Below are 24,828 nucleotides of genomic sequence, written 5' to 3' on the forward strand. Positions count from 1 at the left end.
CTCTCTGTGCCCTGGTGGATGCTTTGGGGTTTATCTGGCTCATTTTAATTGATGTGATGAGAGCAATGGTCTCTGGTGACTTTCTGTGTTTGAGTCAGAGCGGAATCTCCATTGTCTCACACACACACGCACACACACTCACATAGACACACACATAGACACACACGCACACACACTCACATAGACACACACGCACAGACACACACTCACACACATTTGAAGTTGTATTACAGAAGAGAAAAGGAACACACACGTCTCAAAGGAAGCCACGCCTCTCAAAATCGAGATGTGTGATGAACACAGCAGGTCACCAACCTGCCACAGACACAGAATGTGGGAGCTACAAGGGGGGCTGTGGCTCCTGTGGGGGCTCCAAGGGGAGCTGTGACTCCTATGGTGGCTCTAAGGGGGACTGTGGTCCTTATGGCTGCTCCCAGTGCAGTTGCTGTAAGCCCTGTTCCTGCTCCCCAGGTTGTGGGTCATCCTGCTGCCAGTACAACTGCTGACTCCCCAAAGGGAAGAATAAGCCAAAACAGTCAGGGAGCTGACAGGCAGACCGGAGCCTGGGGGAGCTGGGCTCTCCAGAATGGCAGGAGGGACAGAGACACTGTTCAGCAGCCTGCTGCCCCCAGACCTGGTGGAGAACAAGACCTTGGCCGTGCTGAATTTCACTCCCGAACCAGAGGAACCCAGAGTGTGTGCATGGATAGAAACACAGACAAATAAACCATTTAAAACACTGGTAAGGCGAATCCTTCTGGAACAGCGATAGAAGGCTGTGGTCTGAGGGCAGAGGCAGGAACAGGGGAGGCTTCACTCATACCTGGGGGTTGTGGGAGGGCAGGACTTGGGCCCAGAGGGTGTAGAGAGGAAAACAATGCAGGAGGAGGAAGTGTGTCATGAGGCACCACAGTATTTTTATTCTAAATGACACACAAGTTCCCTAAGGAGAGAATATCAGTAAGAACCAGGAAGGGACCATGTGTACCCCATGACCCCTAGACAGATATATAAAGAGCCCAGGCCCAGGAGGCTCCACACCTGCACCTCTCTCTCACCTCCTCATCTACCTGCTCCACCCTCAACCCACCAGAACTATGGGCTGCTGTGGCTGCTCGGGAGGCTGTGGCTCCTGCTGTGGGGGCTGTGGCTCCGGCTGTGGGGGCTGTGGCTCCGGTTGTGGGGCCTGTGGCTCCGGCTGTGGGGGCTGTGGCTCCGGCTGTGGGGGCTGTGGCTCCGGCTGTGGGGCCTGTGGCTCCGGCTGTGGGGGCTGTGGCTCCGGCTGTGGGGGCTGTGGCTCCGGCTGTGGGGCCTGTGGCTCCGGCTGTGGGGGCTGTGGCTCCGGCTGTGGGGGCTGTGGCTCCAGCTGCTGTGTGCCCGTCTGCTGCTGCAAGCCTGTGTGTTGCTGTGTGCCAGCCTGTTCCTGCTCCAGCTATGGCTCTTGTGGGGGCTCCAAGGGGGGCTGTGGGTCCTGTGGGGGCTCCAAGGGGAGCTGTGTCTCTTGTGGGGGCTCCAAGGGAGGCTGTGGGTCCTATGGAGGCTCCAAGGGGGGCTGTGGCTCTTGTGGGGGCTCTAAGGGGGGATGTGGTTCTTGTGACTGCTCCCAGTGCAGTTGCTGCAAGCCCTGCTGTTCTTCCTCAGGCTGTGGGTCATCCTGCTGTCAGTCCAGCTGCTGTAAGCCCTGCTGCTCCCAGTCCAGTTGCTGTAAGCCCTGCTGCTGCTCCTCAGGCTGTGGGTCATCCTGCTGCCAGTCCAGCTGCTGCAAACCCTGCTGCTCCCAGTCCAGCTGCTGTGTCCCCGTGTGCTACCAGTGCAAGATCTGAGGCTCTAGTGGGAAACCTCAGGTAGCTCCTGAAGATCTGTGCTTCCCAACAAGTGACTACCCCGAAGCACATCCTGTTCTGGACCAGAACAATGAGTCCCTTGGCTCAGGTCGTCTTATTCCAGCCCTTGAAGAAGTGAAATGAACCACTCCCTGCTCGTTCCCTTTAAGGGTATCACATGCCCCGGGGACTTTTGCCACTCCTTCCCACATGCCTCCACATGTCTGAGCCAGACTGCACTGGGGGCGGCCCTCATGCCAAGCAAGAGCCTGGAATTCCCCTTCTTGATAATTCCATGGGAGACAGCCAACCCTTCTTTCCTGTGCCTGCCAGGAGCTCTGTGGCATTTGCAGATGGATGTCCTGCAACCCAAATGATCACATGTATCTATGGAAGTCCAAAATGGACGTGGGTGCAGCACTAAATAAATTCTCCACCCCTCAGCCTTGGTTTCACTGACTCTTTTCTTCCAGCCTCTCTTTCGTTGGTAAACTGGCTACATGTGCTGTCCCTCCCTCCCTGATAGCTTATTACTCCCACTGCTATAACAGTGTACCAGGCCCAGCTCCGGTTCCAGAAACAGTTGTTGAACTGATTAATGAAGGAGTCACTAGCAGTGTGTATGAATGAATGAAGACGAGTGAATGAATGAGTGAATGAGTGAGGATCTCTCAGTACACAAGGAGCCCCAGCTGCATCTCAGTGGGATTCAGTCTGTCTTGGTTGGAATTGTGCACTCCTGCTTCTTCCCCATGGGAGGATATGTTTGAGAGAGAAGGAGATCTTTGCCCTCAGTGCCTAGGAAGGGGTATAATGGGTGGTCTCTGTGCCCATCTAGGCCTCAGAGTGGTGGTCAAGCGGTGAGAGGGGGAAGTTAGACTAGAATGAGATGTGTCTCTGAGATGCTCTATAGGACAACACTGGAAACTGTGCTGCTTCAGGGACCCGAGAGGGTGTGGCCCAGCACAGGTTGAGGTGCGCCCTCCTTCTCTGGGCACAGAGTGACGAAGAATCCAATGTTCTTCCACCACTCACAGGCTTCTCAGCTTTGGTCTTGCACAGGGAGGAACATAAGGGAATTTTCTCAGCCTGATAAAGGGCATCTACCCACAGTGAACACTATATGTAACTGTGAAAACCTGGATGTTTCCCCCTAAGATCAGGAACAAGAAAAGGATGTTCACACCCACCACTTCTATGCAACATTTCACTGAAGCTATAGCCAGAGTAATATGACAAGAAAATGAAATAAACAGCACCCAGGCAGGAAAAAACTAGGCAAAAGTATATTTATTTACAGAAAACCTCATCTTGTATGTGGAAAATCCTAAGGGACACACACGCACACGCACACACACACAACTATTATGCCCAATAAACGAGCTCAACAGAGTTCAGGGCACAAGTCCTATACACAAAGGTCAGCTGTGTTTCTACAACCACCAATGATCAATCCAAACAGGATATAAGGGAACAATTCTATTGAAAAGAATAAAATTCCTAGGAATACCAGCAACCAAAAATTCAAGACTTGGACACTTAACACTACAAGACATCACTGGAAGAAGTCAAAGAGGACCAAAGTAAATGGGGGAAAAATCCCATGTTCATGTATTGGAAGAAGAATATTGTGAAGACTGAAACACTATAAAAATTGATCTACCAGTTCAATGGAATTACATCTCAGGTTTCTTTTCTGCAGAAATTGACAAGCTGATTCTTAAATGTATGTAAATATTCAAGGAATCCTAAATAGCTAAAACAATCTTGAAAAAGAAAAATAAAATTGAGGACTCAGGTTTTCCCATTTCTAAATGGGCTCCAAAGCAAACAGTAATCAAGGCAGAGTGGTGCTTGTCTAAATATAGAAAGATGCATCAATGGAGTAGATTCAAGACCCTTGAGATAAACCTCACAGTTGTGGCCAGTGGATTTTCAACAAGAGTACAAAACAATTCCATGGGAAAAAGGAACCTTTTCCACAACCAATGCCACTGAGACAACTGGATGTCCACATGCAAAAGAGTGAATTTGGACCTCTACCTCTTACCATATACCAAACAACTGAACATGACAGAAACAGAAAAAATAGCTCAATGGCTTAATTGTACAAGCCAAAACTAGAGGACTGTGAGAAGAAAAACAAGTTAAACCTTATGACCATGGAGTATGCAATGACTCTTAGAGAATGACACCAAAAGCATGAGGGATAAAAGGAAAAACTAGATTAACTCCATCAAAACTAATAACTTTTATGCTTCTAAGAGCACTATTAAGAAAATGAAAAGACACCAACAGAATGGGAGAAACTACTTTTGAATCATATATTTGATAATGAACTTGCATCCAAACATAAAGAATTCTTAGTACTCAAATGCACAATCCAATTAAAAACTTAGCAGAGGATGTAAATAGGTATTTTCCGAAGAAGACATACAAATGGCGAATACGCGTGTGAAAAGCGGCTCATCACTGATTTATGTTTTTCCTGTAACTTCTGTTCCTCAAGACATTTGAAACCAAGCTGTAGCCCAACCACCTTGTGATGATCTCAGGACTTCTGGAGGCTGTGTCCTGGGCCATGGTCACTCTTATTTGGCTCAGAATAAATCTCCTTCAACTCCTATGTGAAGCATGAAAAAGACCACTTGATGGATGCCGCGGGGTCGGGATGGTCTTCTTGGGAGGAGAGAATGGAAAGGGACTCAGAGAAAGCTCTAGAGTCTGGCAATGTCTTTTTCTAAATCTGGGTGCTGCTGACACATGGTTGCGTTTGCAAAACTTCAATCTGTCATCTTATGTGCATTTTCTTTGTGAAATTCTTCTTCAATAAAAGTTTTAATAAAAATGTCTTTGAACATCTGTGTGGAGAGAATTTTGAAATGCTGACAGAAACAACATTAGGAATAAGTGAATAGAAAATGTTTATTTGATAGGATTTTCAATATTACTATAATTAAGTCAATTCTTTACAAATCAATTTATACATTTAATGTGATCCAAACAAAAATGTTAAGAAGACTTTTAAAACTAGATATACAAATTAAAACATTCATATGGAGAAAATAAGCAGGATGGGCATGTACAGTGGCTCACCCCTGTAATCCCAAGGCTTTGGGAAGCTGAGGTGGGAGATTTGCTTGAAGCCAGGAGTTCAAGACCTGTGAAGGAAATATGGTGAGACCTCATCTCTACAATAAAATTCTTAGATATTTCTGGAATGGGAGCTGGGCCTGGCACACAGTTACAGCAGTGTGAGCAATAAGTTATAAGCATGGTAGCGTGCACCTGTAGTCCCAGCAACTTGGGAGGTTTAGGCAGAAGGATTGCTTGATCCCAGGAGTTTGAGGTTACAGTGAGCTATGATCATGCCACTGCACTGCAGCCTGGAAAACAGAGGAAGACCCTGTCTCTACAGGAAAAGAACCCAAACAAACAAGCAAAAAACATGAGTAAATAGCCAGGAAAATGCTAAAGTGAAAGGGGACCAAATATAAAAACATCTTTTACAATTATGATAATTCAGCCACCTTTACACAAGTACATGGAGATCCAACAGATAAATGCAAATGAATAGAAACACCAGACAGAGAAACAAGTAGGGGAATTTTCACATGCTAATGGCAGCATTTAAAATTGGTAAGAATAAAATATTATGACCTAAATGAAGTTAAAACAATTATGTAAGGTCTAATAAAATTAAAATTACATCCTTACCCTATCTTTACTATAAAAATGTGTTACGAGTGGTATAAAGACTTACACAAAAACCAAAAATATAAAATAATTGAAAACAAAAAGAAATATTTTAATAACATTGCAATTCACTAGTCTTTCTCAGCATGACAGAAAACGCAGTAGCCCACAAAAGTAAAACTAGTGAACATGTTAAAAAGAGAAAATCTCTGCGTGCTGCATGGTTTTATATATATATACATACATATATATATATATATGAGAAATCACATTACTATATGAAGCATTGTTTGGATTACATTTTAAAAACCTAATAGAAAGGTGCCAGCAAAATGGCAAATAAGGGAATTTCAGGCCCTCGTTCTCCCATGGAGCCACCTAGTTAACAACAATATACACAGCAGAATACCACTGCGAGATCCCTGTTGAGAAGCTACAGCATCAAGACCAACCGAAAACCGTGTTCTACGGAAAGGGGTGAGAATGCTTGTGGAATTTTGCATGTTCATCCTTTCCCCTCCCCCATCCAACCTGGTGCTGTGCAACTGAGAGGAATTTGGAGACCCTGCCTCAAGAAGGGAACGAAAGAGTCAGCTGAGCATCCAGTGTTCTGGCAACCTGGGGTCGGCCTGAGGAACTGGCATGTGTCTTACCTGACTCCAAGCACTGCTGTGCGGGTGGTCTTGCTTGGAAGCTACTGAAAAGAGATACAACCACCATGGCATATTAAAGCTCAGCTCCGCAGGCAGGTACCAGAGTTCCTGGAGTCAATAGCTGGACTGACTGTTGAAGGGCTTCCTCTGCATGAAGCCAGTCCATAAAGATAGGGAGAGATATTTGTTGTTGTTGTTGTTGTTGTTTTCACTCAAGTCTCAGCAATAACAACAACTACAAAAATCACAAGGCATACAAAACAAAAACAAACCAAAGGGAACAGGAAAACCAGACCCTATCAAAGGAAGAAAAAAAAACCCTCCAGAAACCGAACTTAAAGACATGCAGAGCTATGAGCTACCTGACAAAAAATTCAAAATAACAGTCAGAAGATGATCAATGAGCAAACACAGATGAACAACTAGATGCAATCAGGAAAACAATGCACAAAAATGATGAGAATAACAGCAAAGACACAGAAACGATAAACAACAACCAAACAAATTCTGGAACTATGAAATACAATAACCAAACTGAAAAATGTACTAGAGAGGTTCAACAGCAGACTTGATGAGGCAGAAGGGTGCAGCAAACTGAAAGACAGGTCATTTAAAATCATTAAGTCAGAGCAGCCAACATTTAAAAAGAATGAAGGAAAGTGAAGAGAGTCCAAGGGACTTGTGGGAGGCTAGGAAGTAAACTAACATACACATTATGGGATTCCAAGAAAGAGAAGAGTGAGAAAAGGAGAAGAGAGCTTATTGGAAAAAACAATAACCAAAGACTTCCCAAATATTAGGGAAAACAAGGACATACACATTGAAGAAGCCCAAAGAACTTCAACCAGAATAAATTTAAAGAGACCCACACTGACTCACTTTATAATTAGAGTGCCAGAATTCTAAGAAAAAGAATCTATAAAGCAACAAGGGAAAACAACTCATCACACAGAAGGGAGCTTTCAGGCAACTGTCTGCAGATGTCTCAGGAGTAACTTTGCAGGCCAGAAGGGTGTAGGATTGTTGGGAGCAAGTCCCCCAAAATCTGGCCATAAGCTGGCCCCAAGACTGGCCATAAACCAAATCTCTGCAGCACTGTGACATGTTCATAATGGCCCTAACGCCCAAGCTGGAAGGTTGTGGGTTTACGGGAATGAGGGCAAGGAACACCTGGCCCGCCCAGTGGGGAAAACTGCTTAAAGGCATTCTTAGGCCACAAACAATAGCATGAGCGATCTGTGTCATAAGGGCATGTTCCTGCTGCAGTTGACTAGCCCAGCCTATTCCTTTAATTAAGCCCATCCCTTCATTTCCCATAAGGGATACTTTTAGTTAATTTCATATCTATAGAAACAATGCTAATGACTGGTTTGCTGTTAATTAATATGTGGGTAAACCTCTGTTGGGGCTCTCAGCTCTGAAGGCTGTGAGACCCCTGATTTCCCACTTCACACCTCTATATTTCTGTGTTTGTGTCTTTAATTCCTCTAGCACCGCTGGGTTAGAGTTTCCCCAATCAAGCTGGTCTTGGCATAGGATGATAAATCCAAATTCTGACAGAAAAAAAACCAACAGTCAAGAAAACTGTCCATCAAAAATTAAGCAGAAATTAAGGTTTCCCCAGTAAATAAAAGCTGAGGAAGTTCATTATTATTTGACCTGCTCTGCAAGAAATGCTAAAGGGAGACCTTCAAGGTGAAAGAAAGAATACTAGACAGTCATATAAAAATATAAATTCCTCCAATAAAGGTAAATACATAGAAAATATAGTAACATGTACTAATGTAATTTTGGCACATAAATTCACTTTTTTTGTGTGAAATTTAAATGAAAACACAAAAGTTCAGTATAAAGCCACTTAGTGGATATATAGCATGTAAATAAATATGTATTTTGTGACAGCAATAACATGAAATAGAGAGGGTGCAGCTATGTAGTAATATGGTTTTGTTTGTGTATGGTTGAAGTTAAATAGTTCTGAGTTTGAAAAAGAATGTCATTACTTTATTACATCTTATGTGATTACAGTGGTGACTACAAAGAAAAATGATCTCTGGATATTTTCCATATATATGTTCAGAGCAACAGACAGAAGAAGAATAAGGAAATAAAAGACTTGAACAGCACTATAGTGAAACTAGACCTAAAAGACATACAAAGATGACTCCAACCCAACAGCAGCAGAGTATACCTTTCTCTCAGGTGCACATGGAATTTTCTCCAGGATAGACCATATGTCAGGCCACAGAACAAATTTCAACAAATTTTAAATGTGAAATTATACAGTGTTTTCTCCAAGCACAATGGATTAAAACTAGAAATCCATAGGAGAAGGAAAAATGGAAAATCCACAACCGTGTGGAAATTAAACAGCACACTCTTAACCAATGAGGCAAAGAAGAAGTCACAAGAGAAACACCTAGAGACAAATGGAAGGGAAAACACAGCATACCAAAGTTCATGGATGCATCAAAAGCAGTGTGAGGTAGAAGTTTATAACTGTAAACACACACATTTAAAGAGAAGACAGATCTGAAGTTAATGACCTGCTGATGAAAAAAGGCAAACTCTGTCAAATATCTGTGGAGGTTTTTTCTGAGCTGAATGTGAGTGACCATGGCCCAGAACACAGCCTCCAGAAGTCCTGAGGTCATCACAAGGTGGTTGGGCTACAACTTGATCTCATATATCTTGGGGAACAGAAGTTACAGGCAAAAACATAAATCAGTGATGAGCCCCCTTTCACGAGCTTATTAGCCATTTGCATATCTTCAGAAAATGCCTGTTTAAATCCTCTGCTATGTTTTTAATGGGATTTTGTGTTTGAGTACTAAGAATTCTTTATGTCTGGATGCAAGTTCATTATCAAATATATGATTTGAAAGTAGTTTCTCCCATTCCATCAGTGTCTTTTCATATTCTTGATAGTCCTCTTAGAAGCATAAAAACTATTAGTTTTGATAGAGTTGTTTAATCTAGTTTTTCCTTTTATCCCTTGTGCTTTTGGTGTCATTCTCTAAGAGCCATTGCACACTCCAAGGTTATAAAGACTTAACCTGTTTTTCTTCTCACAGTCCTCCAGTTTTGGCTTTTACAGTTAGGCCATTGAGCTATTTTTTTCCGTGTTTGTCTTGTTTGTGTGTTTGGTATATGGTAAGAGGTAAAGGTCCAAATTCATTCTTCTGCATGTGGACATCCAGTTGTCTCAGTGGCATTGCTTGTTGAAAAGGCTCCTTTTTTCCCATGGAATTATTTCGTACTCTTGTTGAAAATCCATTGACCACAACTGAAAGGCTTTATCTCAAGGGTCTCGAATCTGCTCCATTAATGTGTCTTTCTGTCTTCAGACAACCACCACGCTGCCTTGATTACTGTTTGCTTTGTAGCCCATTAGAAATTGGAAAACATGAGTTGTCAACTTTATTTTTCTTTTTCAAAAATGTTTTAGCTATTTAGGATTCCTTGAATGTTTACGTAAATTTTAGAATCAGCTTGTCAATTTCTGCAGAAAAGAAATCTGGGATGTAATTGCATTGGATTGGTAGATCAAGTTTTTTAGAGTGTTTCAATCTTCACAATATTAGGTCTTCCAATACATGAACATGGGATTTTCCCCCCATTTAGTTTGGTCCTCTTTAATTTCTTCCATTGATGTCTTGTAGTGTTAAGTGTCCAAGTCTTGCACTTTTTGGTTGTCTGTATTCCTAAGAGTTGTACACTTTTTGACACAATTATTCCCTTACATCCTGTTTGCATTGCTCATTGGTGGTTGTAGAAACACAGCTGACTTTTGTGTATAGGAATTGTGCCCTGAACTCTTTTGAGCTCATTTATTGGGCACAATGTGTGTGTGTGTGTGTGTGTGTGTGTGTGTGTGTCTGTGTGTGTGTGTGTGTATCCCTTAGGATTTTCTACCTACAAGACAAGGTTTTCTGTAAATAGAGAAACTTTTACTTAGTTTTTTCCTGCCTGGATGCTTTTTATTTCATTTTCTTGTCTTATTACTCTGGCTATAGCTTCAGTGAAATGTTGCATAGAAGTGGTGAGTGTGGACACCCTTTCCGTGTTCCTGATTTTATGGGGAAACATCCAGGTTTTCAGTTACGTATAGTGTTCACTGTGGGTAGATGCCCTTTATCAGGCTGAGAAAATTCCCTTCTGTTCCTCCCTGTGCAAAACCAAAGCTGGGAAACCCGTGAGTGGCTGGAGAACACTTGGATTCTTCGTCATTCTGTGCCCAGAGAAGAAGGGCACACCTGAGCCTGTGCTGGGCCACACCGTCTTGGGTACCTGAGGCAGCACAATTTCCAGTGTTGTCCTACAGAGCATCTCAGGAGCACAGCTCATTCTAGTCTCCCTTCCCCCTCTACACGCTTGACCCTCACTCTGGGGCCTGGATGGGCACAGAGACCACCCATTATAACCGTTCCTAGGCACTGAGGGCCAAGATCTCCTTCTCCCCCAAACATATCCTCCCATGGGGAAGAAGCAGGAGTCCACAATTCCAACCAAGACAGACTGAATCCCACTGAGACGCAACTGGGACTCCCTGTGTACTAATGAGAGATCCTCACTCATTCACTCATTCATTCACTCGTCTTCATTCATTCATACACACTGCTGGTGTCTCCTTCATTAATCAGTTCAACAACTGTTTCCGGAATGCAAGATGGACCTGACACACTGTTACAGCAGTGGGAGTAGTAAGCCATCGGGGAGGGAGGGGAAAGACATGTGGCCAGTTTACCAATGAGATAGAGGCTGGAAGAAAAGAGTCAGTGAGACCAAGGCTGAGGGTGTAGAATTTATTTAGTGCTGCACCCAGGTGCATTTTGGATTTCCATAGATACATGTGATCATTTGGGTTGCAGGACATCCATCTGCAAATGGAGCTCCTGGCAGACACAGGAAAGAAAGGTTTGCTGTCTCCCATGGAATTATCATGAAGGGGAATTCCAGGCTCTTGCTTGTCATGAGAGCCCCCCCCGCAGTGCAGTCTGGCTCAGACATATGGGGGCATGTAGGAAGGAGGGTCCAAAGTACAAGGGGCATGGATACCCTTACAGTGAATGGGCAGGGAGTGGTTCATTCCACTTCCTCAAGGGCTGGAAAAAGAAGCCCTGAGCCAGGGGACTCATTGTTCTGTTCCAGAACAGGATGTGCCTCAGGGGTAGTCACTTGTTCGGAAGCATAGATCTTCAGGAGCTACCTGAGGTTTCCCATTAGAACCTCAGATCTTGCACTGGTAGCACACGGGGACACAGCAGCTGGACTGGGAGCAGCAGGGTTTGCAGCAGCTGGACTGGCAGCAGGATGACCTACAGCCTGAGGAGCAGCAGGGCTTGGAGCAGCTGGACTGGCAGCAGGATGCCCCACAGCCTGAGGAGCAGCAGGGCTTGGAGCAGCTGGACTGGTAGCAGGATGACCCACAGCCTGAGGAGCAGCAGGGCTTGGAGCAGCTGGACTGGCAGCAGGATGACCCACAGCCTGAGGAGCAGCAGGGCTTGGAACAGCTGGACTGGCAGCAGGATGACCCACAGCCTGAGGAGCAGCCGGGCTTGCAGCAGCTGGACTGGCAGCAGGATGACCCACAGCCTGAGGAGCAGCAGGGCTTGCAGCAGCTGGACTGGCAGCAGGATGACCCACAGCCTGAGGTGCAGCAGGGCTTGGAGCAGCTGGACTGGCAGCAGATTGACCCACAGCCTGAGGAGCAGCAGGGCTTGCAGCAGCTGGACTGGCAGCAGCAGGGCTTACAGCAACTGCACTGGGAACAGCCACAAGAACCACAGCCTCCCTTAGAGCCACCACAGGAGCCACAGCCACAGCCTCCCTTGGAGCCCCCACAGGAGCCACAGCCTCCCTTGGAGCCCCCACAGGAGCCACAGCTGGAGCAGGAACGGACTGGCACACAGCAGCACACAGGCTTGCAGCAGCAGACAGGCACACAGCAGCTAGAACCACAGCCCCCATAGCCGGAGCTGCAGACCCCACAGCCAGAGCCACAGCCCCCACAGCCGGAGCCACAGCCCCCACAGCCGGAGCCACAGCCTCCAGAGCAGCCACAGCAGCCCATGGTTCTGGTGGATTGAGGGTGGAGCAGGTAGAGGAGCAGGTGAGAGGGAGGTGCAGGTGTGGAGCCCCCAAACCTGGACTCTTTATATACCTGTCTAGGGGTCAGGTGGGTCACAGGGGCCCTTCCTTGTTCCTCCTAAAGTTCTTTCCCAGGAAACTTGCGTGTCATTTAAAATAACAAAAATACTGTGTTTCCTTGTGACACACTTCCTCCTCCTACATGGTTTTCCACTCTAAATCCTCAGGGTCCAAGTCCTCCCCTCTGTGGATCCCTAGGAATGAGTGGAACCCGGTCTGTTTCTGCTCCAGCCTCAGACCCCAGCCTTCTGCCCCTGTTTTCTCTTCCCCTCGGGGCATTGTTCTCACCACCTGTGCTCCCCAGGGCTCTGTCCCCATCAAGCAATTGGGCGCTGCGAATTCCCTTTTCTCTCCTTCACTTTTCTGCCCCTGCTTCCTGCAACCCTATCTTTCTCAATGCTCTCTAAAGGCATGCAATGCTTGGGGCCCCTCCCAGCTCTCCTTCCTGTCCGGCTTTCCTGGTTGAGTGACTGGACGCCTTGTGGGGAGGTCCTCAGCTCTCCTGCCCCGCTCATTTCTAGAGGGCAGCGCCTGGTTCCGTACCTGGCAGGAACCTCACGACCTCCCGGGTCTCAGACCCACTGTCCTCCCTGCCTGGGCATTAGGGAGTTCCCGCCCGAAGCCCCAAAGAGAACCCTGGGAGGAGGTGGCAGGTGTTCGTGGACCTGGACTCTAGGAATCTGGGATTCTTGTCTGACACACCAGCCCTCGGGCATGGCTTCGCGTTTCCTCTGATGTCCAGCAGGCCTCTCCCTGCCCTGGTGCAGTCTGCACCTTCCCATCCCCGCAGGCCTGGCAGCAGCCAGGGCCTCGTCTCTCCCGGGAAGGGCTCAGCACTCCCCGGAGCTCAGTTCCTTGGAGTTTATCTGTGTCCTCGCCTCTGGTGGGTTGTAAAACTCTCTGTGCCCTGGTGGATGCTTTGGGGTTTATCTGGCTCATTTTAATTGATGTGATGAGAGCAATGGTCTCTGGGAACTTTCTGTGCTTGAGTCAGAGCGGAATCTCCATTGTCTCACACACACGCACACACACTCACATAGACACACGCACACACTCACATACACACACATGCACAGACACACACATACACACACACGCACAGACACACACTCACATACACACACGCACAGACAGTCACACACACTGGAAATTGTATTACAGAGGAGAAGAGGAACACACACATCTCAAAGGAAGCCATGCCTCTCAAAATCAAGATGTGTGATGAACACAGAAAGTCTCCAACCTGCCACAGACAGAGTGTGGGGGTTCCAAGAGGGGCTGTGGCTCCTGTGGGGGCTCCAAGCGGGGGACTGTGACTCCCATAGTGTCTCTAAGGGGGGCTGTGTTCCTGTGGCTGCTCCCAGTGCAGTTGCTGGAAGCCCTCTTGCTGCTCCCCAGGTTGTGGGTCATCCTGCTGCCACTCCAGCTGCTGCAAGCCCTGCTGCTCCCAGTCAAGCTGCTGACACACTGAAGGGAAGAAGCAGCTAGAACAGTCAGGGGGCTGACAGGCGGACCGGATCCTGGGGGAGCTGGGCTCTCTAGAACGGCAGGAGGGGCAGAGACACTGTCAGCAGTCTCCTGCCCTCAGACCTGGTGGAGAACAAGACTTTGGCTATGCTGAGTTTCACTCCTGAACCAGAAGAGCCCAGAGTGTATGCATGGTAGAAACACTGAGACAAAGAAACCATTTAAAACACTGGTAAGGGGAATCCTTCTAGAACAGCGATAGAAGGCTGGGGTCTGAGGGCAGAGGCAGCAACAAAGGAGGCTCCACTCAATCCTGGGGGTCCTGAGAGGGGAGGATTTGGGCCCAGAGGGTGTTGACAGGAAAACAATGCAGAAGGAGGAAGTGTGTCATGAGGCAACACAGTATTTTTATTTTAAAAGACACACAAGTTCCCTAACGAGAGGACATCAGTAAGAACCAGGAAGGGACCATGTGCACCCCATGACCCCTAGACAGATATATACAGAGCCCAGGCTCAGGGGGCTCCACACCTGCACTTCTCTCTCACCACCTCATCTGCCTGCTCCACCCTCAACCCACCAGAACCATGGGCTGCTGTGGCTGCTCCGGAGGCTGTGGCTCCGGCTGTGGGGGTTGTGGCTCCAGCTGCTGTGTGCCCGTCTGCTGCTACAAGCCTGTGTGCTGCTGTGTGCCAGCCTGTTCCTGCTCCAGCTGTGGCTCCTGTGGGGGCTCCAAGGGAGGCTGTGGCTCCTGTGGGGGCTCCAAGGGAGGCTGTGGCTGTGGCTCCTGTGGTGGCTCTAAGGGGGGCTGTGGTTCTTGTGGCTGTTCCCAGTGCAGTTGCTGTAAGCCCTGCTGCTGCCAGTCCAGCTGCTGCAAGCCCTGCTGCTCCTCAGGCTGTGGGTCAATCTGCTGCCAGTCCAGCTGCTGCAAGCCCTGCTGCTCCTCAGGCTGTGGGTCATCCTGCTGCCAGTCCAGCTGCTGCAAGCCCTGCTGCTCCTCAGGCTGTGGGTCATCCTGCTGCCAGTGCAGCTGCTGTAAGCCCTGCTGCTCCCAGTCCAGCTGCTGCAAGCCCTGCTGCTCCTCAGGCTGTGGGTCATCCTGCTGCCAGTCCAGCTGCTCCAAGCCCTGCTGCTCCTCAGGCTGTGGGTCATCCTGCTGCCAGTCCAGCTGCTGCAAGCCCTGCTGCTCCCAGTCCAGCTGTTGTGTCCCCGTGTGCTGCCAGTGCAAGATCTGAGGCTCTAGTGGGAAACCTCAGGTAGCTCCTGAAGATCTGTGCTTCCCAACAAGTGACTACCCCTGAAGCACATCCTGTTCTGGAGCAGAGCAATGAGTCCCCTGGCTCAGGGCTTCTTTTTCCAGCCCTTGAGAAAGTGGAATGAACCACTCCCCGCCCATTCTCTATAAGGGTATCACAAGCCCCGGGACTTTTGCCTCTCCTTCCCACATGCCCCCACATGTCTGAGCCAGACTGCACTGGGGGCAGCTCTCATGCCAGGAGGTGCCTGGAATTCCCCTTCTTGACAATTCCAGTGGGAGACAGCAAGCCTTTCTTTCCTGTGCCTGCCAGGAGCTCCATGGCATTTGCAGATGGATGTCTTGCAACCCAAATGATCACATGTATCTGTAGAAATCCAAAATGCACCTGGGTGCAGCGCTAAATAAATTCTCCACCCTCAGCCTTGATCTCACTGACTTTTTTCTTCCAGCCTCTGTCTCATTGGCAAACTGGTCACATGTCTTTCCCCTCCCTCCCTGATAGCTTATTGCTCCCACTGCTGTAACTGTGTGCCAGGCCCAGCTCCCATTCCAGAAATAGTTGTTGAACTGATTAATGAAGGAGACACCAGCAGTGTGTATGAATGAATGAAGACGAGTGAATGAATGAGTGAATGAGTGAGGATCTCTCATTAGTACACAGGGAGTCCCAGCTGCGTCTCAGTGGGATTCAGTCTGTCTTGGCTGGAATTGTGAACTCCTGCTTCTTCCCCATGGGAGGATATGTTTGGGGGAGAAGGAGATCCTTGCCCTCAGTGCTTAGGAAAGGGTATAAAGGGTGGTCTCTGTGCCCATCCAGGCCCCAGAGGGAAGGTCAAGTACGTAGAGGGGTAAGTGAGACTAGAATGAGCTGTGCTCCTGAGATGCTCTGTAGCACAACACTGGAAACTGTGCTGCTTCAGGGACCCAAGATGGTATGGCCCAGCACAGGCTCAGGTGTGCCCTCCTTCTCTGGGCACAGAGTGACGAAGAATCCAAGTGTTCTCTGACCACTCACAGGCTTCCCAGCTTTGGTTTGACGCAGGGAGGAACATAAGAGACTTTTCTCAGCCTGATAAAGGGCATCTACCCACAGTGAACACTATACGTAACTGTGAAAACCTGGATGTTTCCCTCTAAGATCAAAAGGGTGTCCACACTCACCACTTCTATGCAACAGTTCACTGAAACTACAGCCAGAGTAATATGACAAGAAAATGAAATAAAAAGCACCCAGGCAGGAAAAAACTAAGGAAATGTTTCTCTATTTACAGAAAACCTTATCTTGTATGTAGGAAATCCTAAGGGATACACACACACACACACACACACACACACACACACACACACACACACAACTATTATGCCCAATAAATGAGCTCAAAAGAGTTCAGGGCACAATTCCTATACACAAAAGTCAGCTGTGTTTCTACAACTACCAATGAGCAATGCAAACAGGATGTAAGGGAATAATTGTGTCAAAAACTGTAAAATTTCTAGTAATACAAGCAACCAAAAACTGCAAGACTTGGACACTTAACACTATAAGATATCACTGGAAGAAGTTAAAGATGACCAAAGTAAATGGGCGAAAAATCCCATGTTCATGTATTGGAAGACCTAATACTCTGAAGATGGAAACACTCTAAAAAACTTGATCTACCAATTCAATGCAATTCCTATCAACATTCCAGGTTTCTTTTCCACAGAAATTGACAAACTGATTCTAAAATTTATGTAAACATTCAAGGGATCCTAAATAGCTAAAACAATCTTGAAGAAGAGAAACAAAGTTGAGGACTGTGCTTTCCAATTTCTAAATAGGTTACAAAGCAAACAGTAATCAAGGCAGCGTGGTGGTTGTCTAAAGATAGAAAGATGCATTAATGGAGTAGATTCAAGACCCTTGAGATAAAGCCTCACAGTTGTGGTCAATGGATTTTCAACAAGAGTACAAAATAATTCCATGGGAAAAAAGGAGCCTTTTCAACAAACAATGCTGCTGAGACAACTGCATGTCCACATGCAAAAGAATGAATTTGAACCTTTACCTCTTACCATATACCAAACAAATGAACATGACAAAAACAGAAAAAAATAGCTCAATGACCTGATTGTAAAAGCCAAAACTAGAGGACTGTGAGAGGAAAAACAGATTAAGTCCTTATGACCTTGGAGTATGCAATGGCTCTTAGAGAATGACACCAAAAGCACAAAGAGAAAAAGGAAACCTAGATTAACTAACTACATCAAAACTAATAGATTTTATGCTGCTTTTTCTTTTTCTTTTTTTGTTTTTTTCTTTTTGAAACAGAGTCTCGCTTTGTCACCCAGGCTAGAGAGCAGGGGTGCGATCTCGGCTCACTGCAAGCTCCGCCTCCTGAATTCACGCCATTCTCCTGCCTCAGCCTCATGAGTAGCTGGGACTACAGGCGCCGCCACCACACCAGCTGATTTTTTTTGTATTTTTAGTAGAGACGGGGTTTCACTGTGTTAGCCAGGATGGTCTTGATCTCCTGACCTCGTGATCCGTTCATCTCGGCCTCCCAAAGTGCTGGGATGACAGGCGTGAACCACCGCGCCCGGCCTAGTTCTTGTGCTTCTAAGAGCACTATGAAGAAAATGAAAAGACACGAACAGAATGGGAGAAGCTACTTTCAAATAGTGTATTTGATAATGAACTTGCATCTAGGCATAAAGAACTCTTAGTACCCAAACACACAATCCTATTAAAAACGTAGCGGAGGATTTAAGTAGGCATTTTCCAAAGAAGATACACAAATGGCGAATATACATGCGAAAAGGGGCTCATCACTGATTTATGTTTTTCCTGTAACTTCTGTTCCTCAAGACATATGAAACCAAGTTGTAACCCAACCACCTTGTGATGATCTCAGGACTTCTGGAGGCTGTGTCCTGGGTCATGGTCACTCATATTTGGCTCAGAATAAACCTCCACAGATATTTGACAGAATTTGCCTTTTTTCATCAGCAGGTCATTAACTTGAGATCTGTCTTCTTTTTAAATGTGTGCATTTATAGTTATAAACTTCTACCTCAGCACTGCTTGTGCTGCATCCATAAGTTTTGATATGTTGTGTTTTCACTTTCATTTGTCTCTAGGTATTTCTCTTGTGACTTCTTCTTTGCCTCATTGGTTAAGGGTGTCCTGCTTAATTTCCACATGATTGTGGATTCTCCGTTTTTCCTTCTCCTATGGATTTCTAGTTTTATTCCATTGTGCTTGGAGAAAACACCATATCATTTCAACATTTAAAATGTGTTGAAATTTACATTGTGGCCTGACATATGGTCTATCCTGGAGAAAGCTCCATGTGCACCTGAGAGAAAGGTATACTCTGCTAATGTTGGGTGGAGTCATCTTTGTATGTCTTTTAGGTCTAGTTTCACTATAGTGCTGTTCAAGTCTTTTATTTCCTTGTTTGTCTTCTGTCTGTTGCTCTGTACGTATATATGGGCAATATCCAGAGATCATTTTTCTTTGTAGTCACCACTGTAATCACATAAGATGTAATAAAGTAATGACATTCTGCTTCAAACCCAGAACTGTTTACCTTGAACCATACACAAAACCATATTACTACATAGCTGCACCCTCTCTACTTCATGTTATTGATGTTACAAAATACATATTTGTTTACATGTTATATATCCACTAAGTGGCTTTATATTTAATTTTTATGTTTTTTCATGTATTAAAAGTGAATTTATGTACCAAAATTACATTAATACATGTTGCTGTATTTTTCTATGTATTTATCTTTTTGGAGGAATTTTATTTTTATATTACTGTCTAGTATTTTTTCTTTCACCTTGGAGGACTCCTTTTAGCATTTCTTGCACAGTAGGTCTAGTAATAATGAACTTCCTTAGCTTTTCTGTACTGGGAAAACCTTAATTTCTGCTTCATTTTTGGCGGCCAGTTTTCTTGATTGATAGCTTTTTTTTCTGTCAGCATTTTGAATATACCACCGTACTCCCTTTTGGCCTGCAAGGTTTCTGCTGAGACATCTCCACAAAGTTGCCTGAAAGCTCCCTTGTGTGTGATGAGTTGTTTTCCCTTGCTGCTTTATAGATTCTTTTTCTTAGAATTATGGCACTCTAATTATAAAGTGAGTTAGTGTGGGTCTCTTTAGATTTATTCTGGTTGAAGCTTCTTGAATGTGTATGTCCATGTTTTCCCTAATATTTGGGAAGTCTTTGGTTATTGTTTTTTTCTAATAAGTTCCTTCCCCTTTTCTCACTCTTCTCTTTCTTAGAATCCCGTTATGTGTATATTATTCCACTTCCTAGCCTCCCATAAGTCCCTTGGGCTCTCTTAACTTTCCTTCATTCTGTTTAAATGTTGGCTGCTCTGACTTGATGATTTTAATGTTCCATCTTTTAGTTTGCTGCACCCTTCTGCCTCATCAAGTCTGCTGTTGAACTTCTCTAGTACATTTTTCAGTTTGGTTGTTGTATTTTATAGTTCTAGAATTTATGTTTGGTTGTTGATAGTTTCTGTGTCTTTGTTGTTATTCTCCTTGTGATCATGCATTGTTTTCCTGATTGCGTCTAGTCATTCATCTATGTTTGCTCATTGATCATCTTCTGACTGTTATTTTGAATTTTTTGTCAGGCAGCTCATAGATCTGCATGTCTTTAAGTTCGGTTTCATGAGTTTTTTGGTTTGTTTCTTTGTTCCTTTGATAGACTCTGGTTTTCCTGTTTGTTTTGGTTTGTTTTTGTTTTTGTACGCCTTGTGATTTTTGTTGTTGTTGTTATTGTTGAGACTTGAGTGAAAAAAAAAAAAACAAAACCAACCACCTCTCCCTATCTTTGTGGACTGGCTATGTGCAGGGGAAGCCCTTCACCAATCAGTCCAGCTAGAGACTCCAGGACCTGTCAAGCTTTTTCTGAGTAGGTGTCTTCTTTGGGCTTGTGTGTGTGCTTTTTAGTTATCTCGAATTCCCTAAGCAAGTTTCCCACACCTCTTCTCAGAAGCCCATAATCTTTCTCCCCTCTGGCAACTGTCTTAGGAGCTGAGCTTTAATATGCCATGATGGTTGTATCTTTTTTTAGTAGCTTCCAAGAAAGACTACCAGCCTAGCAGTGCTTAGAGTCAAGTGAGACACATACCAGTTCCTCTGGCAGACCCCAGGTTGCCAGAACACTGGATGCTCAGCTAACTCTTTTGTTCCTGTCTTGTGAGTCTTTATTTCTTTTTTTTTTTTTTTGAGGCGGAGTCTCGCTCTGTCGCCCAGGCTGGAGTGCAGTGGCCGGATCTCAGCTCACTGCAAGCTCCGCCTCCCGGGTTTACGCCATTCTTCTGCCTCAGCCTCCCAAGTAGCTGGGACTACAGGCGCCCGCCACCTCGCCCGGCTAGTTTTTGTATTTTTTAGTAGAGACGGGGTTTCACTGTGTTCGCCAGGATGGTCTCGATCTCCTGACCTCGTGATCCGCCCGTCTTGGCCTCCCAAAGTGCTGGGATTACAGGCTTGAGCCACCGCGCCCGGCCGTGAGTCTTTATTTCAAGGGCCTCAAACCTACTCCATTGATCCATCTTTCTATCCTTATGTAAGAACCATGCTGTCCTGATTACTGTAGCTTTGCAGCCCATTTAGAAATTGGAAAACACAAGTCCTCAAACTTTGCTTTTATTTCTCAAGATTGTTTTAGCTATTCAGGGTCCCTAGAATGTCCACATGAATTTTAGGATCAACTTGTCAATTTGTGAAAAAATAAATCTGAGATGTTGATCGGAATTGCATTAAATTGGTAGAACAATTGTTTTTCGGAGAGTTTCAATCTTCACAATATTAGGTCTTCCAATACATGAACATGGGATTTTTCCCCCATTACTTTGGTCCTCTTTAACTTCTTCCAGTGGTGTTTTGTAGTGTTAAGTGTCCAAGTCTTGCACTTTTTTGGTTGCATTTGTTGCTAGGATTTTTATTGTTTCCTTGCATCGTTTTTGCATTGCTTTTTGCTATTGTATAGAAATACAGCTGACTATTGTGTGTAGTATTTGTGTCTTGCACTCTGCTGAGCTCAGTTATTGGCCCTAATAGTTGTGTGTGTGTGTCCCTCAGCATCTTCTGTATACAAAATGAGGTTTTCTATGAATAGAGTTAGTTTTGCTTCCTTTTTTCTTACCTGGATGGCTTTTATTTTCTTTTCCTGTCATATTCCTCTGGCTATAGCTTCAGTGAAATGTTGCATAGAAGTGGTGGGTGTGGACATCCTTTTCTTGTTCCTGATCTTAGGGGAAAACATCCAGGTTTCCGCAGTTAATCACGGTGTTTACTGTGGGTAGATGCCCTTTTTCAGACTGAAAAAAGTCCCTTCTATTCCTCCCTGTGCCAAACCAAAGCTGGGAAGCCTGTGGACACTTGGATTCCCTCCTCACTCTGAGCCCAGAGATGGAGGGTGCACCTCAGCCTGTGTTCAACTACACTGTCTTGGATCTCTGAAGCAGCACAGTTTCCAGTGTTGTCCTACAGAGCATCTCAGGGACACAGCTGATTCTAGTCTCGCTTCCTCCTTTCCTGGCTTGACCCACAAACTGGGAACTGGTTGGACACAGAGACCACCCATTATACCCCTTCCTAGGCACTGAGGGCAAAGATCTTCTCTCCCCCAAACATATTCTCCCATGGGGAAGAAGCAGGAGTCCACAATTCCAACCAAGACAGACTGAATCCCACTGAGACGCAACTGGGGCTCCCTGTGTACTAATGAGAGATCCTCACTCATTCACTCATTCATTCACTCGTCTTCATTCATTCATACACACTGCTAGTGGTTCCTTCATTAATCAGTTCAACAACTTTCTGGAATGGGAGCTGGGTCTGGCACACAGTTACAGCAGTGGGAATAATAAGCAATCAGGGAGGGAGGGGAAGGACATGTGGCCAGTTTGTCAATGAGACAGAGGCTGGAAGAAAAGTCAGTGAGACCAAGGCTGAGGGTTGTAGAATTTATTTAGTGCTGTACCCAGATCCATTTTGGATTTCCACAGATACATGTGATCACTTGGGTTGCAGGACATCCATCTGCAAATGCCATGGAGCTCCTGGCAGGCACAGGAAAGAAGGGTTGGCTGTCTCTCATGGAATTATCAAGAAGGGGAATTCCAGGCTCTTGTTTGGCATGAGGGCCGCCCCCAGTGCGGTCTGGCTCAGACATATGGGGACATGTAGGAAGGAGGAGCAAAAGTGCCTGGGTCTTGGGGTATCCTTACAGGGCATGGGCAGGGAGTGGTTCATTCCATTTCCTCAAGGGCTGGAAAAAGGCCCTGAGCCAAGGGAGTCATTTTTCAGATCCAGAGGGGGATGTGCTTCAGGGGTAGTCACTTGTTGGGAAGCACAGATCTTTAGGAGCTACCTGAGGTTTCCCACTAGAGCCTCAGATCTTGCACTGGCAGCACACGGGGACACAGTAGCTGGACTGTGAACAGCAGGGTTTGCAGCAGCTGGACTGGCAGCAGGATGACCCACAGCCTGAGGAGCAGCAGGGCTTACAGCAGCTGGACTGGGAGCAGCAGGGCTTGCAGCAGCTGGACTGGCAGCAGGATGACCCACAGCCTGAGGAGGAGCAGCAGGGCTTACAGCAGCTGGACTGGCAGCAGGATGACCCACAGCCTGAAGAGCAACAGCAGGGCTTGCAGCAACTGCATTGGGAGCAGCCACAAGAGCCACAGCCTCTCTTGGAGCTCCCACAGGAGCCACAGCCCCCCTTGGAGCCTCCACAGGAACCACAGCCCCCTTTGGAACCCCCACAAGAGCCACAACCCGCCTTGGAGCCCCCACAGGAGCCACAGCTGGAGCAGGAACAGGCTGGCACACAGCAGCATATGGGCTTGCAGCAGCAGATGGGCACACAGCAGCTGGAGCCACAGCCCCCACAGCCAGAGCCACAGCCCCCACAGCCGGAGCCACAGCCCCCACAGCCGGAGCCACAGCCCCCACAGCCGGAGCCACAGCCCCCACAACCAGAGCCACAGCCCCCACAGCCGGAGCCACAGCCCCCACAACCAGAGCCACAGCCCCCACAGCCGGAGCCACAGCCTCCAGAGCAACCACAACAGCCCATGGTTCTGGTGGATTGAGAGTGGAGCAGGTAGAGGAGCAGGTGAGAGGGAGGTGCAGGTGTGGAGCCCCCTGAGCCTGGGCCATTTATATACCTGCCTGAGGGTCCTGCTACACACATGGTCACTTCCTTGTGTCTATTTATGTTCCTTCTTTCCCCAGGGAAATTGTGTTTCCTTTAAAATAACTCATATGTTGCTTCGCCCACGTGACTCACTTCCTACTTCTACATTGTTTTCCTCTCCAAACCTTCAAGGCCAAACTCAGCTCCATTCTGGGGACGCCTTGCGATGAGTGAGCTTCACATATTCCTTCCCTGTTCAAATCTTCATGTCTTTCTTTGGGGGCTTCAATGGACTGACCCATGTTTCTGAGCCAGAGTCTGAGAAATTCAGATACTGGTGTGGATGAGTGGGTGATGGTGTTGGGCTTCAGCCTCACTGCTCTCTGAATTTGCAGCTTCAGTGGGCGTGGGGGGCTCTGTGCAGGTGGGTTTCTCTCTCTTCACCCTCCTCCTGCTCTTTGTCTTTTTAGGTCGGAGTTGCCTGCAAAAGAAATTGCTCCAAATTGCTTCATAACACTTGCCTCAGTCTTGCAGTGATGCCACCATTCACAACCTCCTACTTGCTAAAGAGCTCGGGTCTCCAGGGCACTGGGGCCTTCTCTGACATGTAGATGACAACTGTTTATACCTCACATTTATGTAAAAAAATACTTTGTGTATTTCTTAGAGTGCAAAAATATTATGTTTAATGTTAAATAATCTGAGGACACTCATAAGCTCAGAAAGAGCCAGGACACCTGCTGTTTTGCCATTGCAGAGGTAAATACCTTCTTCTTTTAGGATTTGACCCTCCAAACCTTGGGAACTTGATCGTTTTTGCTGTTGAAGAACCCCTGTGGTCCCCATGTCTGTCAGTTCACCTGGTGCCCAGGAACTGAGGCCGTGTTTAGCCCATGATGAAGGGCTCTGCTCTTCTTTTTGCAGACGAGGGCCTTTCCTATCCTTGATGTGGCTGCACAGAACCTCCTTGACATTGGAGAATGAGCATGAGTCTTGGAACTGACTCCACTGAGTCTGACCGGTATCCCAGTGAAACCACCTTTGCGAAAATTACAACTGGGAAAATTATGATAGCAAAAGGGATCTGACCTGAACAACCCCATCTTGCTTCTAGCCTCCAAGCTGCCCTTTTCTTCCCGGGTGTGGGCCAAACTGACGTTGGGAGGAACTTAATTTATATTTTAATTTTGAAACAAAGATGATGACAGCCCCTTCCTGAAAGAAACCCTCTTCTTGCCTGGGGACCTATGTTAGTCTGTCCTCACACTGTTATAAAGAGCTACGTTAGACTGGGTAATTTATAAAGAAAAGAGTTTAATAGACTCAGTCTGTACAAATTGCTAGGGAGGCCTCAGGAAACTCACAATCAAGGTGGAAGGTGAAGGGGAAGCAACACACATCTTTATCATGACAGAGCAGGAGAGAGAGAGCAAAGGGGAAGTTCCTCACACTTTCAGACCATCAGACCTTGTGTGAACACACTCACTATCATGAGAACCGCAAGGGGGAAATCCGCCCCCATGATCCAATAACTTCCCACCAGGTCCCTCCCCGACACTGAGGATAACAATTCAATGTAAGATTTGGGTGGGAACATAGAGCCAAACCATATCAGGACCAGACTGCCTTT

At 46.4% G+C, this 24,828-nt stretch overlaps 2 protein-coding genes and 2 pseudogenes across 2 annotated transcripts; 3 read left to right on the plus strand and 1 right to left on the minus strand.

Moving 5' to 3' along the window:
- Window positions 1-402: 402 nt before the first annotated feature.
- On the minus strand, window positions 403-6,022 carry LOC115893551 (annotated as a pseudogene).
- A 5,092-nt stretch (window positions 6,023-11,114) lies between these two features.
- LOC115893552 lies at window positions 11,115-12,384 on the plus strand (annotated as a pseudogene).
- An 80-nt stretch (window positions 12,385-12,464) lies between these two features.
- Window positions 12,465-15,453, plus strand: LOC104677160 (testis-specific gene A8 protein-like). Its single transcript, XM_030917767.1, has 2 exons — window positions 12,465-12,536; window positions 14,282-15,453. The coding sequence occupies exons 1-2, from the start codon at window positions 12,465-12,467 to the stop codon at window positions 15,047-15,049; spliced, it is 840 nt and encodes a 279-aa protein (XP_030773627.1). The 3' UTR covers window positions 15,050-15,453.
- Window positions 15,454-22,196: 6,743 nt separating this feature from the next.
- Window positions 22,197-24,182, plus strand: LOC115893553 (thyroid hormone receptor-associated protein 3-like). The gene is made up of 4 exons (XM_030917768.1): window positions 22,197-22,277; window positions 22,448-22,667; window positions 22,755-23,239; window positions 24,123-24,182. Exons 1-4 carry the CDS (start codon window positions 22,197-22,199, stop codon window positions 24,180-24,182), a joined length of 846 nt encoding a protein of 281 aa, XP_030773628.1.
- Window positions 24,183-24,828: the final 646 nt, after the last annotated feature.

This window comes from Rhinopithecus roxellana, chromosome 15 (assembly GCF_007565055.1).
Source record: "Rhinopithecus roxellana isolate Shanxi Qingling chromosome 15, ASM756505v1, whole genome shotgun sequence".
Classification (NCBI taxonomy): Eukaryota; Metazoa; Chordata; class Mammalia; order Primates; family Cercopithecidae; genus Rhinopithecus; species Rhinopithecus roxellana.